At 35.5% G+C, this 17,658-nt stretch overlaps 1 protein-coding gene across 1 annotated transcript in view; it reads right to left on the reverse strand.

Moving 5' to 3' along the window:
- Positions 1-1,140: 1,140 nt before the first annotated feature.
- Positions 1,141-17,658, reverse strand: part of LOC145255828 (uncharacterized) — an 86,566-nt gene continuing 70,048 nt past the window's right edge. The window contains exons 12-15 of the mRNA XM_080114547.1: positions 13,170-13,351; positions 9,003-9,046; positions 3,919-4,033; positions 1,141-1,450 (exon numbers count right to left, since the gene is read on the reverse strand). Of these exons, the coding sequence (XP_079970673.1) occupies positions 1,244-1,450; positions 3,919-4,033; positions 9,003-9,046; positions 13,170-13,351 (548 nt within the window). The 3' untranslated portion in view covers positions 1,141-1,243. The remainder of the gene's footprint in view (positions 1,451-3,918; positions 4,034-9,002; positions 9,047-13,169; positions 13,352-17,658) is intronic.

Raw genomic sequence — 17,658 nt, forward strand, 5'->3', positions numbered from 1 at the left:
GTAATGTAAACAACATCTTGTTAATCTTCCTTAGGTATGGTTCCAAATAATAGCCCCTTATGTCTAGATAGCGATATGCCTTGGTAGGGGTGAATGTGAGTAAAAAAAAAAAAAGGACATCACCGGTTACAGGAAAGTTCTAGTGGTGGTTATAATAAGTATTTGGTCATACAGTTACGAAAAAAAAAGTTCTGTGATAAAACTCCAAGTTGTTAAGTTAAAAAAATAGAAAGATGAAGACAAAGATTGTGGTTTGATATGATTTGCACATCAATGAGGCGAGACATTGGAATGAGGGAATATGAGGCTGGTAGTCAAAATGTCGGGAGTTGAGTTCTTGAGAACCGGACTGAACGGTTCAGAGCTGAGAATGTTCAAATGCTGCCAAGAATTCAGTCCAGTTTTTTTTTTATTAGAAGCTATTTCGGCCTAAAAAATTAAGTTGCTGTGAACAAGACGAAATTTGAAAGCCTTGTCAAAGGGAGACTTAAACGAGTCGCATTGAAATTTGACAGCGAAAGACTAAATGAGTCACATCAAACTGCGAAGGATGAAAATATCAAAAGAATAAGAATATTGGATGGCACGCAGCAAATTTTGGAAGGATTGAAGGCGTTGAAAAATAGAAAGATTAAAATGATTTGCGTCAAACTTTAAAAATTTAAAACATTGAGAAAGGGAACACTTGAACAAGTTGTGGTCAGAGAGGTGGTCTTTAAGGATCAGGGGGGAATGTGGTTTGATATGATTTGGATATCAATGAGGATAGATACTGGAATGAGAGAATATAAAGCCAGCAGTCAAGATGTCAGGAGTTGAGGGCTGAAGAACCAGATTGAACGGTTCAGAGCTGAGAATATTCGAATGCTGCCAAGAATCCAGTCCAGGTTGTTGTTTTATTAGAAAGATGTACCAAGGCAGCATTGTTGTTGCTAAAAGAAAGTTCACTCAATGGGTTGATGTGTCGTAATATCAGTGATGGTGTAGAGAGAAAGAAAAACAAAATAAAACAACTAGAAACTATACACACTGTTAGAACGATGAAGGCAAAAAATGACATGAGCAATTCTTTCTTACGGTTTCCTTTAAGCTTAGGGAATAAGCAAAAGTCACATGGAGCAAAGTCTGGACGACTATGGAGGGTGAGTAACTGTATCGATGCCCATCTTGGTCAAATAGACTGCGACAAAGATTGAATTGTGGACTGGTGCATTGTCCTAGTGAAAATGCCACTAGCCCGATTTTAAGAATACTCGCTTCTTCCGACGACTCTATTCCTGTACTTCCTCAACCATCTCCCTGCTGTCATGACAACGTCTTTCTTTCTGATCTTCTCAACAATAATAGCACAAACGTAAATATTACCTGAAGAGCGATTTCGACAAAGCTTGAGTTCAATGCTAAAGACTGGGCAGATATATTCGTTCATTTGTCGTATCTCCGCCATAACCTAACAAAAAAGAAAGAGTCATCATCATCATCACAATCATCATCATCATCATCAAGTTAATACTTGTTTTACATACTAGCATGTGTTGGACGGCTTTTAGAGATAGACTAGCAATGTCTGTTCTGTTAGAAAGAGGAAGTAAGGGAGGGAGGGGCAAAAAGCTCCTCACCCACTAGATTTCAAATATGTATTTGTACCCAATCAAGGCAAGAAATGGTGCTCTTAGCAGCTCTTTTCCAGATGTGGCAACAATACTCCATCTTAGGATGTATTTATGTCTTGTATAGGTAGAGGATTGTGTTGGGAGTGAGATACTTTCTGGAGCGATAGAGTGATCCAATTATTTTCCAGTAATTTTGGCAACGGATCTGATGCAAGTCTTCTATTTCAGGTCAGAAGTGAAGGCCAGTCGCAGAAATTTGTCAAAACAATGTGCTTCCTCTTGGACCTGTATGGCTTATAATTTTAGTACAGGATTGAATGATAAATTTGTCGCCCTAAAGAAAGCAACACTACAACTTTATTTTTAAATTTTTATAAAAAAAATCAATTCAGGTAACTTGATTATGTAGTAGAGCTGATATCGATTCAATGAAGCCGACCTGAGCCTCAATCACCGCCTCAATATGAGTCCAGAACTGGGAGCATCCCTTTTCCACAAGTGCTGGCAAGAGCTTGGTGAATACTCGGCAGATGGCAGCAATCAGGCTGACTTTTGTTTTGTGGAAGGTCATGTTGGTGATGTTCCCAACGTATGACCTAAAGAAGTAGTCAAGTGGGTTCAGGTCGGGGGGAGGGGGCAGTGGAGAAGGGTACAAAGTCGTAGCACTCCTTCTGAAGCCAAGCCTTGGCCTCTTTTGCATTTGTGGGCTGGTGCCAAATCCCGCTGCCATACCCAGGATCTGCCAGCGATCACCTGATTGCACCAGAAGATCACCACACTCTTCAGCACATTCAAGTATACTTTGGTGTTGACTTTCAAGCTGACTTCGAAGAGGTGAGGTGGCATGATGTGGCTCTCACTTGAAACCACACCAAAGACCATAATCATGACCGGAGACTATGTTGAACTGTGCCCTCAAGCGTTGAATTGTCCGGATTTGCATTTTGAGGGTGCTGGCAATGGTCCTGTTGTTATAACTTGGATCAGTAGAGAGCATGAGTTGTACAGTGGCGCATCTCTGATCCTGCTCGTTTAACATTGTGTCACTCAGAAGGCTCCTATCGCTCTTGGGATTTGTACGCAACTGGCCAACTAGTAGATGGTCTGCAACCAAAAAAAAAAAACAATGGTTTTCATCAAATGAATCATGTTGTCTTTTTTAGAGCGACAATTTCATCGTTCCATCCTGTATAAATGTTATAAATATTACTTCATGCATGCAAGAATCTTTCTGTCAATGCAGCTCTTCTTACAATAAGTGTCATTCTGATTTTATACCAAAAATCTAAAACTTTCATTATACAAATAAGCTATAAGAGTATTAGTATTAGATATGATTTCCCCCAACATTACTTCAGTTTGAGGAGGATGGTGTAGTCTGTTCGGTTTTCATAAGACCACTCTCCCAGTATTTGATAATTATGTAATTATAGAAGTGGAATCGAACCCAAGACGCCCAGTTACAAGACTGGAGTGGTCTTGGCATCACACCCCCATAGAAGTAGACTCGCCCGCTTGCATGAGAGATGAGAGCATTCTGCTTAAACAAGACATTCACTGCAACGGGGTGCTTTCAAATATATGTAGTCTGGCCGACACTTTACTGTAATTAATTTTGCAAATTGATTGTCGAGTTTGAATATACTAAACTTAACAGAAAGATCAAATGGTTTTGGAATCAGAGCGTGTGTGAATCGTGTTAAGTCTTAGATCAGGAAACTTATCAGAAGACTCTAATAAAAAAAATAAACCTCTTAGGGTCAATGAAACATGTTCGAATCAAAGAGTTCCGACCACGCAAGAATATATATCTTATATTGAATATATAAAATTAATTAGACTTTAATAAGATTTAAGCTGACCAACCAATATTTGATTCTGACTAGCCAATTTTTATCTAATATTTTTGTGGCATGTCCTATTTAATTGTAGTTAATATTTTTGTGCCATGTCTTATGTAATAAAAACGTACTTCGCTTTAGTTTTTGTAAAAGAAAATTTCTTCCAGTCCGGAATATTGGTAAAAATAGACACATTTCCAAAAAAAAAAAAAAAAAAATTGCAAATTAGATTTAAATAAATTTTAAGCTGATTGTAATTAGCAAATTTGTATTGATTGTAATTAGCAAATTTGTATTTGATATTTTTGTACCATGTTCTATATAATAAAAACGGATTTTGCTTTAGTTTTTGTAAGAAAAAATCTTATTGAATTCTGGAATATTTGTTATATAGATATATTTCTAAATAATCATCCGAAAACGAAAACAATCAGTAAAAGTTATGAATAAAAAACATGATTTACTTCATCGGCTGTTATTTTTGTCTTATTTGTTGTTTCGGCCATTGAAATTTTAATCTTCTTCTTCTGTGACCTTTCCAACTCTTTTTGTCCCATTTTGTGAAATGGCATCTTCAAGCTTGAAAGAAATGAAAATTAAATAAATTAAAACATTATGAGACAATAACATTTTTTTGGAGTTACTTTCGGTACGAAATATGCAGTTTTGTTTTGTAAATTTCAAAAAAGAAAGATTGACTTAAAAACGTTTCTTAAAATAAAATAACAGCAAATGTAATTCTTCGCAAGGCGCTAGCAAAGATGTATCCGTATGATGTAAAACTATATTGTAAACGATGCCTTTGAATAAACAGATTGAGTGGATATATATTTAAAAAATTTTTTTATTACATTTTCACCCCAAACAAGGCACATTGCAACTTTGGTGTAGGGGGCTACTATCAGGGGCAACATCTACTGGGATACTATGTTGGGATTTGGGCAGCAAGATGTCGGTTCACATTACACTTGAACTTCTGCATGTCAGTACAGTTGGGGAAGCAGGGACTTGGAATGGAATTCCAGAATCTAGCGGTTCTGGGGAAGAAACTACTGGAGTAGAAAGATCTTTTACATCTAGGGATCTGTACTGTGTGGGGGTAGGATTTAGCTGCCTGTCGGGTTTGTCAAGGGTGTCTATGTCGTGGGGGCACAAGTGTCTGCAGTTCGCCAGAGCATTCACCATTAAAATACTTGTAGAACAGGCAGAGGGATGCAAAATTTCGTCGATGGGACAGAGGCTGAAGCTTAGATGCCAGTTCAGGGCCTATCAGATTGGTGACTCTCTTTTGAACCTTGTCTAGGAGCGAGAGACTAGTAGCAGATGCACCAGCCCAAATGTGACAGCAATACCCTATACATGAGTGAATGGTGGCCTTATAGAGGTACAGGATACTTTTCGGTGTTAGTAGTTTTCTAGCATGGTAGAGAGAGCCTACCTTCTTTGCAGCGGCCCTGGCAATACTTTCAATGTAATTGTTCCAACTCATGTTTCCTATGAACGTTAGGCCAAGCAGTTTGAAAGATGTGCTCTCAGATAAAGAGTCACTGGCCATTGCTATTGATGGCAGAGAAGGTTTCTTGTAGTTATTGAAGGAAACCAGTTTAGTCTTGGCAGCATTGAATGTGACCATCCATTTTTGTCCCGATTCCACCACAGATTGGAGGTCATCCTCTATGTTTTTGCCATTTCTTTAGATATGTGTTCATTTGTTTTTCTGTCGTGCCTGTTATAGAGTGTGGTGTCATCAGCATATATACCCATCTCAGAGGTAATACGTTCAGAGATTACAGTGAGGATGTCTGGTGTGGAACGGGCTTGTCTAAATCCATATTGTTTGTCAGTATGAAGTTTAGCATCTGTAAGGTGATGGTTCATTATGGTCTCAAATATTTTGGTTAAGAGTGGGAGGAGGCTATGGGGCGATAATTTGAGGGGTCAGTTCTTTCGCCAGAATTCTTGAATACTGGTACCACAGTTTTCCAGCAGCCCGGAAAGCATGTTTCATTAAGGCATTTGTTGTAGAGTTTGGAGAGAACTGGAGCTACTTCAGCTAAGCACCTTTTTAATAGCACAGCTGGGATGAGATCAGGTCCACATGCTTTTGAAGTGTCAAGGTTTTTTATGATAGCATGTACCTGAGCAGAGGTGATTTTTAGATCATCTAGAATGGCGTCTGTCCGCAAAGGAAAGTCACACAGGGGGTGGTTGGCAGGGTCCAGCGTGGAGCTTGAGGCAAACCGACTGGCAAGCATGTTAGCCATCTCGTTGCAGAGAAAACAATCTCATGATTGTTGGATAGTGGGGGAATTGTTGATTGCCCATTATTTACTACACTGTTGTAGATTTTCCAGAAATCACGCGTTCCTAATTTTTGTGCTTCAATGCGTTTTTTAGTGGTTTCCATAAATTCTCTCTTAGCTGTCGCTATGTCTTTCTTAACATTACTTCTAGCGTCTATATACTTCTATCTGTTTGAACTGGATTTATTTCGGTTAAATCTGCGGTATGCATGCTGCCTTTGTAGCAATGGCAGTTGTGCAAATAGAAGTAAACATTGGGGAGAGTGGAGCTTGCTATAAAATTTCCACATGGGAACATGTGCTTCAATTGAGTGGGCTGTCAGCATTTTACACAATCCTTGGGAACTGTGATCTAGAAGTGATGCGTGTTGTTCTTGCTGGTCAGGGAAACGTGTTGGAAACGTAACCATTTGTGATATTGTATGAATGCATCACAACAGAAAAAAATCAAATGGAGAACAAATGAGTTTACCTTAAGGCAGGTAAACAAAAGATAGACAGAATGAGTATAGCAGTCTCTAAAATAATGAATGAATGAAATAGTAACATAATTTTACTTTGCGTCGTGAAGCAAATTCACTTTTTTTCTTTATTCAAAAAACCTAACTTGGGCTCAGTGGGCGACCCAACGGATCACATATTTTCTCGTGTTCTACGAAATCTTCTTTCCTTCTTTTGGAATTCATTTTCTCGACAGAGGCAACCTTTCTAGAGCAATTACTCTTGACATATCAAAAGCCTTTGATAGGGTATGGCATAAAGGTTTACTTCACAAGATCTCCAATGGTATTGCTGGAAATGTCTTCTCAATTATTAAATCATTTCTCTCTGATAGGTTCATAAGAGTAGTAGTTGATGGGCAAAAATCAGAAGCTCACAGTATAAATGCTGGAGTCCCTCAGGGGTCGATCCTGGGCCCAACTCTTTTCCTGATCTACATTAATGATCTTCCAAATCACATCCTTACATCATTCGTAGACATTTTTGCTGATGACACTACAATCTATGGTAGCACATCTAAGACAGTAAACGACCAAGTGCTTTCCGATTCTCTCTCCTCTGATCTTGATCACGTTGTACAATGGGGAAAGGAGTGGCTGGTTACTTTTAATGCATCTAAAACCAAGCTTCTATCTTTACATCATCAACGTTCTGATCCCCATCTGGCATCAATTAAAATGAATGGCTCTCGTCTTGGGGAGGCCTCACGTTTTGACAGGCTTCTGGGCTTGACCTTTACTCCTGATCTTAAATGGAATACGTACATCAAATCTGTTGCCAAGGCCGCTGGAAAAATGGTAGGATCCTTCTATCGATCCAGTAGATATCTCACTGCTGATGCAATTCTCTATCTATATAAGAGCCAGATACGTCCAAGGATGGAATACTGTTGCCACATATGGGCAGGAGCTGCTAGAAAAGACTTGTCCTGCCTTGATAGGGTTCAAAATAGACTTCGTGGCCTGGTGGGAGATGTCCTTTTCTCTTCGCTGCAACCTCTGTCTCACAGAAGAGATGTTGTGGGTTTGTCTCTGCTTTATCGTTATTTTCATGGAAAGTGTTCGACTGAGCTTCAATCTATGGCCCCCCCCTCGCCAAACTTTCACAAGAAACACTAGACTAGCTGAAAACATTATCAATAATTTTCCCCACTCTTTATCTGTGCCTAAACCTAAACATAGATTCCATGATCAAAGCTTCTTTCTTAGAACTGCACGTCTGTGGAATTGTCTTCCGTTTTCCTGCTTTCCAGCTTTCTATAATATGGTTGTCTTCAAGTCCAACGTGAACAAGTTTCTGATGAGCCGTTCCACTTAAGTTAACAAATTTACCGAACTTCCATTACTATCGATTACTATATTGTCCTTTTGACTACTCTACACTCTTTAACCCTTATCTTTGAGTGGCCTATCGGTCTTGATAAGTGGTGACGTCTATGTAAAAAAAAAAAAAAAAAATTTCCTACTCCTGTTTCCTTGATTGCAACAACATTCAAAAATTTCAATGTAATGTGAACAATCATCTTCCTACAAAATCTTATATTTTTTGTTTTATTTTAATAGTAGTCCCTTTTGTATCAATGGCAAAATGCCGTGTTTGAGGCTAATAAAAGAAACAAATGTTTATTAAAATTGTTTCAAATCTAATTTTGTTTCAATTGTTCCTTTGACTTATATCATAACTTAAATCTTAAAAAACAATTGCATTTCCAAAATTCATAGCCAAACTTCGTTTTAATAATTCCCAGACTCTTCATTTATTTATAGTTCCAAATCTTCGTCAGTAATTTATGCTACATTACAAATTTCCTGTCTATTGTGCTATATAAAAACTGATAATTTTTACAGCAATCGTTCCAGACAAGGCATGAAGCCACTTGATGTAAGGAGATAAAAGGATAATACTTCAAGTTAAAAATCTTGCCAACGATAAGTGTTAAATGGAATAGATCCTGACTCAGAAAACAACAATTCTTTTCTCTAAAGAACAAAATGTATATTTTTCCACACTTATGTGAAACACATACCTTATAGAATATGAGGACTAAAGGATAAAATATGGAACGTGAGAGTTACGAGGCTGTCAAAAGTAAATCCTACATCCATTTTACATTCTCCTTACATGAGATATGAAACATGAACATTTTATTCTCTTACTATTCATTTTTATTCTCTTACTATTCATTTTTATTCTCTTACCATTCATTTTTATTCTCTTACCATTCATTTTTATTCTCTCGCCATTCATTTTTATTCTCTTACCATTCTTTTTTATTCTCTCACCATTCATTTTTATTCTCTTACCATTCATTTTTATTCTCTTACCATTCATTTTTATTCTCTTACCATTCATTTTTATTCTCTTACCATTCATTTTTATTCTCTTACCATTCATTTTTATTCTCTCGCCATTCATTTTTATTCTCTTACCATTCTTTTTTATTCTCTCACCATTCATTTTTATTCTCTTACCATTCATTTTTATTCTCTTACCATTCATTTTTATTCTCTTACCATTCAGTTTTATTCTCTTACCATTCATTTTTATTCTCTTACCATTCATTTTTATTCTCTTACCATTCATTTTTATTCTCTTGCCATCCATTTTTATTCTCTTACCATTCATTTTTATTCTCTTACCATTCATTTTTATTCTCTTACCATTCATTTTTATTCTATTACCATCCATTTTTATTCTCTTACCATTCATTTTTATTCTCTTACCATTCATTTTTATTCTCTTACCATTCATTTTCTCTTCGATTTGCTCCCACTGCTTTTTCTACTCTCTGCATAAAAGATTAAGAGAAAAGAAAAAGAAAATTATAGTCGTGCATCAATAATCTGTATAATAAATACGAGAATCACTTAAAAAAATTATTTTTACCTCGGAATTTAAAAAGCAATGAAGACGGGAGTTGTACCATAAAAATTAGCCACCTTTTGTGTTCCAGAATTTATTTTTCTACAGTCACCACCATTCTGAAGACGTTTCTACCAGCAATGAACAATGGCTGTGAATAGGTGTCCAGACCACACTTTGCCATACAAATGACCTTCCTAGAGTAAAGCATCCTATGTTTTTTTTTACTGAAAAAGTTTAAAAGCTACAAAGACGGGAGTGGTACCATTAAAACGAGCAACCTCTCGTGCCTGAGAATTTATTTTTCTACATAGTCACCACTGTTCTCAATGTACTTCTGTCAGGAATTCAATGAAGCACATCCATGACATGGATTGTTTTCTTAGTTTTATACCGTCAATATCTACAACAGAGAGACGAAACTTTCAGGTCAGGAATGCATGATCCATTTTGGCGGAACAAAAATAGGAGTCATTACCTTTTGAACTTCCCTTTATAATATGGCTGTACCTTCTTTTTCTGAATACGTTAATAACTTCATAACCCATTAATAAAAATGAGATCGCCAAATCACCAAAGACTTTATTTTTTTTTTACTCATGTTCACCCATAACAAGGCATGTCATCACTTTGTCGTAAGAGGCTACTATTTATGACCATACCTAGAAAAAATTAACAAGATATTTGGTTTACATTACATTTAAACACATCAGTACAGTCAGGGAAGCAGGCAGCAGGAAGGGAATTCCAAAGTCTAACTGTTCGAGGGAAAAAGCAATTAGAGTAGAAAACTTTCTGATTTTTAGGGATCTCAACAGTGAAGGGGTGAGATTTTGTTGCTAAGTCAGGGATATGTACATCGAGGGGACACAAGGGCAATGAGCCCATCAGAGCACATTCCATTAAAATTACTTGTAAAATAGGTACGGAAATGCAACATTGCGGCAATGGGATAAGGGTTGGAGCTTAGTTGACAAAATGAGACCTGTCAGGTTGAAGACTCTTTTTTTGGACCCTATCCAAGGGGGATAGACTAACAGTAGATGCACCAGCCCAAATGTAGCAATAATACTCCATACATTGGCGAATGGTGGTCTTGTAGAGGTACAGGATACTCTCAGGTGTAAGTAGGTAAGTAGTCTTTTAGCTCGATAGAGGAAACCCATCTTCTTTGCAACCCACATATAAGACCATTGCTCTTGTGGCGATCAGTTATTGGTCAATGTAGGGGCAACCCTTCATACCAATTTTCACTATCCAGCTCCTCTGCTCCCCGGGGAGCTGATCCCCCCTTTCCCCAATCTCTCCACATTAAAAAACGGCTTTGTGCCTAATTTGCTCAGTGGGGAAGCAAATAAATACCACCCATCTTCTTTGCAGCAACCCACCTCCCTCCTGCGGGGGGGGGATGTCTTTTTGACCTTTTGGCCAAGATCAAAGTGTAGTATCTGTTCTGGCAGATGCTGCAATCAAAGACCATATGTGGGGGAAACCCCACATATAAGACCATTGCCCTTGTGGCAATCAGTTATTGGCCAATGTATGGGAAACCCTTCATACCAATTGTCACTATCCAGCTCCCCTACTCCCCGGGAAGCTTTTCCCCCTTTCTTCAATCTCTCCACATTAAAAAACGGCCTTGTGCTTAATTTGCTCAGTGGAGAAGCAAATAAATCCAACCCATCTTCTTTGCAGCAGCCTTCATGCATTTGTTCCAGTTCATATAGCCCGTAAATGTTAGGCCAAGGAGTTCGAAGGAAAAATTCTAAGGTAGAGTGTATTTTGTTATAGATATCAGTGGTTGGAGAAGCATTAAATGTTACAATCCATTTACGGCCCCATTTCACTACAGTCTGGAGGTCATTTTCTAATGATTCTGTCATTGTATGATATTGCATGTTATAGAGCGTTGTATCATCAGCAAATATACCCATCTCGGACACAATATTATCAGGGAGGTCGTTAATGAATAGTGTAAGGATCGACCCTTGAGGCACTCAGATGAAGTATTAAATGATTATCTGCTGTCGCTGCCTGCCATAAAATGGAATTTCACGCATTTTAAAATTAATTGTTTTAAAATTGAATAAGACAACATAAATAGAATACTGTCGTCATCATCGGCATAAAAATGACATTCGCATATGTAAAGAATATTTAATATTTATTTATTTTCTATCTTTCCATCATCAATGCTCTGATTCCCATCTGGCATCAATTGAAATGAATGGCGCTTGTCTTGGGGAGGCTTCATATTTTGAAAAGCTTCTTCGCTTGACCTTTACTCCTGATCTAAAATGGAACATGTACATCAAATCTGTTGCCAAGATTGAAAAAATGGTGGGATCTTCTATTGTTCCAGTAGATATCTCACTGCTGATGCAATTCACTATCTATATAAGAGTCAGGTACGTCCAAAGATGGAATATTGTTGCCACATCTGGGCAAGAGCTGCTAGAAGCAGCTTATCCTGCCTTGACAGAATTCAAAATAGACTTCGTAGCCTAGTAGGGGATGCCGTTTTCTCTTCCCTGCAATCTCTTTCTCACAGAAGAGACGTCTCTGCTTTATCATTATTTTCATGGCAAGTGCTCGTCTGAGCTCCAATCTATGGTCCCCCCCTCGCCAAACATTCATGAGAAACACTCATCTAGTTGAAACCACTATCAATAATTTCCCCCACTCTTTATCTGTGCTTAAACCTAAACGTAGGTTCCATGAACAAAGTTTCTTTCTTAGAACTGTGGAACTCTCCTCTGCTTTTTAGCTAAAATTTGGTCGTCTTCAAGTCCAATGTAAACAAGTTCTTCATTAGCAGTTCCCCATAATTAATCCAATTTTACCAAATTTACACTTCTAACGATTACTATGATAGTGTCCCATTGACTACTATACACTCTTTAACCTTTATCCTCGAGTGGCCTCTGGACCTTTATAAGTGGTGACTCTTTTGTAAAAAAAAAAAAAAGTGTGCAGATCCGCAAGTCCGACAAAAAAATTCCCGAGTTCAATAGATACATCTAAAAAGGTCAGAGGTTACATTGACTGAAACATTGTGATAATAACAGTAGTCCAAATAATAAACATAATACGAATTTTCAATCCTCATCTCAAAAATTCAAAAATATGTCTTTGTTATCCTTAAGGCGAAGATCAAGATGTAGCATCTGTTCTGCCCAAAGATGGTATAATAGTACCCTAGAATCTGTGTTAACACAAGACATGCAAAAAAATAAAAAAAAAAGATTTTAAAGAGAGATCCTTATAATCAAATACGAGGTTCCTTCAATAAGTTTCCTGACATTTTTGTACACGCATTTAAAATTGTAGTAGACTCTTTAAAATTCAGTATCTTATTGCTATACATCTTATGAGATGACTGACCATTTTTTACGATTTTAGGTTCAAATGAACAGCTACATCAGAAATTGGAATACACCCTACTAAAGCCTGATTGTCACAGTTGGTTGATTTCAAATATGCAATCTAACCGTGAGGACAATTTAGAAGAACAGTATGCAATAAAATTCTGTTTTAAACTTGGAAAAATGCCACAGAAACGTATGGAGTATTTTAGACTGCTTTTCGACCATAAGACAATAAGTACACAGTTTGATGTCAGTGTGGGAACTGTTTACAATAATTTGTGAGGAACTGAAGATGTGGAAGATGTGAAGATTCAGAGAAGATCAGACTATTTAACCAAAATGGGAATCAAGACAGTTCCTCGCCCTCCCTATTGTCTGGCCTTGCTCCCTGTGACTTTTGGTTATTCCCTAAGCTCAAGGGAAACCTTACAGGATGTCATTATGAGATCTGGCCCCGTATCGAGGTGGTAATTAAAGCTGAAGGCGGCTACACTGAATAGATGTCAGTTCTACTACATAATCAAGTTACCTGAATTGATACTTCCAATAAAAGTTTTAAAATAAAATTGTAGTGATTTTTTAGGGCGACAAATTTATCGTTCCACCCTGTAATAACATTTCTTGTTAATCAAAATTTCACCTGGTGAAAAAAGAAAAGTTGGAGGATAATCCTGTCCCTACTTTGATTTCCTGGTTTTTAACTGCGTGTGAAGCTTCCAGGTGTTGAAGAAGATGCTTCACTGAGTCTTTTACGAGGCGACCGAGCATCGTGGCAATGATGTAATCGATAAATTGCAAGAAACGTCCAAGATATGCCAAAACTTTTCTCTGTGATGCAACTTGGGAATACACCATCTTGAAATCTTAAAAATAGAAAGAAAACAGCGAAAGGATACGTCGTAATGTTTTTGATTTATTTAATATGGCACTAAGAGAATTAATTTTAATGAATTAATTAATTTTAATGAATTAATTAATTTTAAGAGAATTAATGGCAGTAAAACAAATTCAATTTAATTAAAAACAAAATAAATAATGTAAGACGAATCCAAAATCTAAAAATCATCAAAAAATTTTTATTATTATTTTATTTTAGTTCAGAATATGTCTTTTTAAGCTTTCGAATATATATATAAATATATATATATATATATATATATATATATATATATATATGCATATATATACATATATATGCATATATATATATATAGATATATATATATATACATATATATGCATATATATACATGTATATATACATATAGATATATATATGTATATATACATATATATGTATATATACATATATACATATATATAATACATATATATACATATATATAATACATATATATATACATATATATACATATATATACATGTATATACATATAAATAGGTATACATATATATGCATATATATATACATATATATATACATGCATACATATATAAATATATATATATACTTATATATATATATACATATATATACATATATAAATATATATATATACTTATATATATATACATATATATACATATATACACATGTATATACATATATATATACACTTGTATATACATATATATACATATAAATACTTATATATAGATATAAATATACATATATACATATACATACATATATATATATATACATACCCATCCATATATATATGATGATTGCAACATCTTGTCAGACGAGTGCCACTCCCTCAGGCACTTAAAGTCCATGAGCCGAAAATGAATTTAGTCCTGCCGGCAAAATTCACACGCTCAAACAGACATTACACTGAAGACGGTCATTAGTATACATACATATATATATATGCACACATACATACATATATCCGCATACATACACATACACACATACATATAACACACATATATGCATACATAGATACATACATACATACATACATACACAATACATAATACACATGCATATACATACATAAACATACACAAGATGTTCAATTGCATACATACATATATATATATATATATAAATGCAAATATACATATATACACATACACACATACACATCTGTAAACATACACACATATATACATATATACATACACAATGCATAATACACATACATCCATATACATACACACGCATACATACACATGTACATACATATAAATACACACACACATATACAAATACATACTCACATATACATACATATACACATATGTACACATATGCACATATATATATATACACTTACCTACATATAAATACACATACATGAATATGCACTCATACATAAACATGCACATACATTCATACACATATACATGCATACATATATATGCATACACGCATGCATATATACACATACACACACATGCATATATGCATATACACACACACATGCATATATACACATACTACAAACAATATATATATACGTATATACATACACACACATACATATATATATATACATATACACATATACATACATATACACATAGATATACATACAAATACATACACCTGTATATGAACATATATACACATATATACAATATATATACGTATATACATACACACACATACAAATATACATATACACATAGATATACACACATATATATACACCTGTACATGAACATACATACACCTATACACACATATATGCATATAATGATGGCAGATCAATTATTACATGCCTCCAGCATTTCAGGCCTACACGCGTCACAACATTTCCATGGCTGGGGGAGTATCTATACACAGATGATGTTACACAGTTTTAGCTTTGTACGACAGCTAAATCTCTCTCTCGGTTCAAAATGTTGACATCCAGCAATAAGCAAGAGCAAGATAGCCAGCAACAAGTCAAACTGCAGACCAGCTTAATGTGGGTACTGGTCTCCTGCTTTATATTTTTGGGGTTTTTGGGTTTGTTTTTTTTTTAAATCTAAGATTTGCTTCTCGTAGAGGGGTTGTTACCTTCACTACGGCTTACGGGAGCCCTCTCCACCACACATACACATGATAATAAACACATGCGTACATACAGATGTACGCCAACATACGTATACATGTGCACACACATGCAACCATAATCACATAGAGGCACACAAATACGCACATACATACATATACCTATACATACGTACACACACATATACATGTAAAATACACATGAAGGAACATTCCAAAAGTCATACATAGTAAGTGATCAGCGGCTGGACCGTTTTTGTCCCTTTTTCTTCCTGATCTTTTTCCTCCTTCCTTTTCTTTTTTTTTAAATAAAAAGTTTGTTTTAGGCTCACACATATGCAGTACATGATAATGATGATGATGATGATGACAAATTCACACATAATTTTCCAAATAACTCAACGTACGGGAAACAACAGTCCAATTGATATGATTTACAGACGCTTGGATTTTTTTTTTAATTAATTAGACTGTTGTTTTTCGTCGATTCGTACGTTGAGTTATTTGGAAAATTATGTGTGAATTTGTCAACATGATCATCATCATTATCATGTACTGCATATGTGTGAGTCTATATATATATATATATATATATATATATATATATATATATATATATATATATATATATATCCATACATATATATATACATATACATACATATATATATATACATATACATATATATACATATATATATACATATACATACATATATATATATACATATACATACATATATACATATACATATTATGATTGCAACGTCTTGTCAGACGAGTGCCACTCCCTCAGACATTTAAAATCCATGAGCCAAAATACCTGAGGGAGTATCTATACAAAGATGATGTTACAGAGTCTTAGCTTTGTACGACAGCTAAGTCTCTCTCTCGGTTCAAAATGTTGAAATCCAGCAACAAGCAAGAACAAGATAGCCAGCAACAAATTAAACTGCAGACCAGCTTAATGCGGGTACTGGTCTCCCGCTTTATGGTTTTTTAAATCAGAGATTTGCTTCTCCTAGAAAGGTTGCCTTCACCACGGCTTACGGGAGCCCTCTACACTCCAATACACATATACACACACAAAAATATACACGGTGCTAGTTGGCCGTTGACCCAGAAAAAGAGTTCATTCGCCCTTTGGAAGGTCATGTCTTTAATCCTCCAGGGAGACTAGCCGCCCTCCTCACCAAACAAGTCTGGTGGGGGAACCAATTTAGTCGCCGGTGACCCGACCATGAGGCAGGTAGTACTGGGTTACATGGTACCAGTAGCATATGACATGACCTGACACATATATATACATATATATACATACATATATACATATATATATATACATATATATACATATACATATATATACATATACATGCATATATACATATACATACATATATATACATACATATATATACATATATATACATATATACATGATGATGATTGCAACGTCTTGTCAGACGAGTGCCACTCCCTCAGGTACTAAAAGTCCATGAGCCCGAAGATAACCTTAACTTTAGTCCTGCCGAAAAAAAAAAAAAAAAAAAAAAATTCACACGCACAAGCAGAAATGACACTGAAGACGGTCACTGGTATATATATACAAATATATACATGCACGCATGCATACACATATGCACATACACACATACAAATAACCCACATATATGCATACATACATACATACACACTACACATATGCATACATAGACATACTTATACATAAACATACACAAGACGGTCATTGTCATGCATACACACACATATATATATTTAAACGCAAATATGCATATATACAGATACACACATATCTGTAAACATACCCCATGAATACACATACATACGTATACAGACACACATGCATACATACAGATATACATACATACACATACATACATCCATACATACACATACGCACATACATATATACACACACATTTACCTACATATACATACACGTATGTAAATATGCACTGATACATACAGATATACATACATACACACCTACAAATACATACACACATATACATACATCCATACATACACATACGCACATACATATATACACACACACTTACCTACATATACATACATGTACGTAAATATGCACTCATACACACATACATATATGCCCACACATGCACACATATATATGCATACATACACAAATCCATAAATACACATACACACGCCCAT

The sequence above is a fragment of the Euprymna scolopes genome, chromosome 31 (assembly GCF_053919585.1).
Source record: "Euprymna scolopes isolate OS-2025 chromosome 31, ASM5391958v1, whole genome shotgun sequence".
NCBI classification, from domain to species: Eukaryota; Metazoa; Mollusca; class Cephalopoda; order Sepiida; family Sepiolidae; genus Euprymna; species Euprymna scolopes.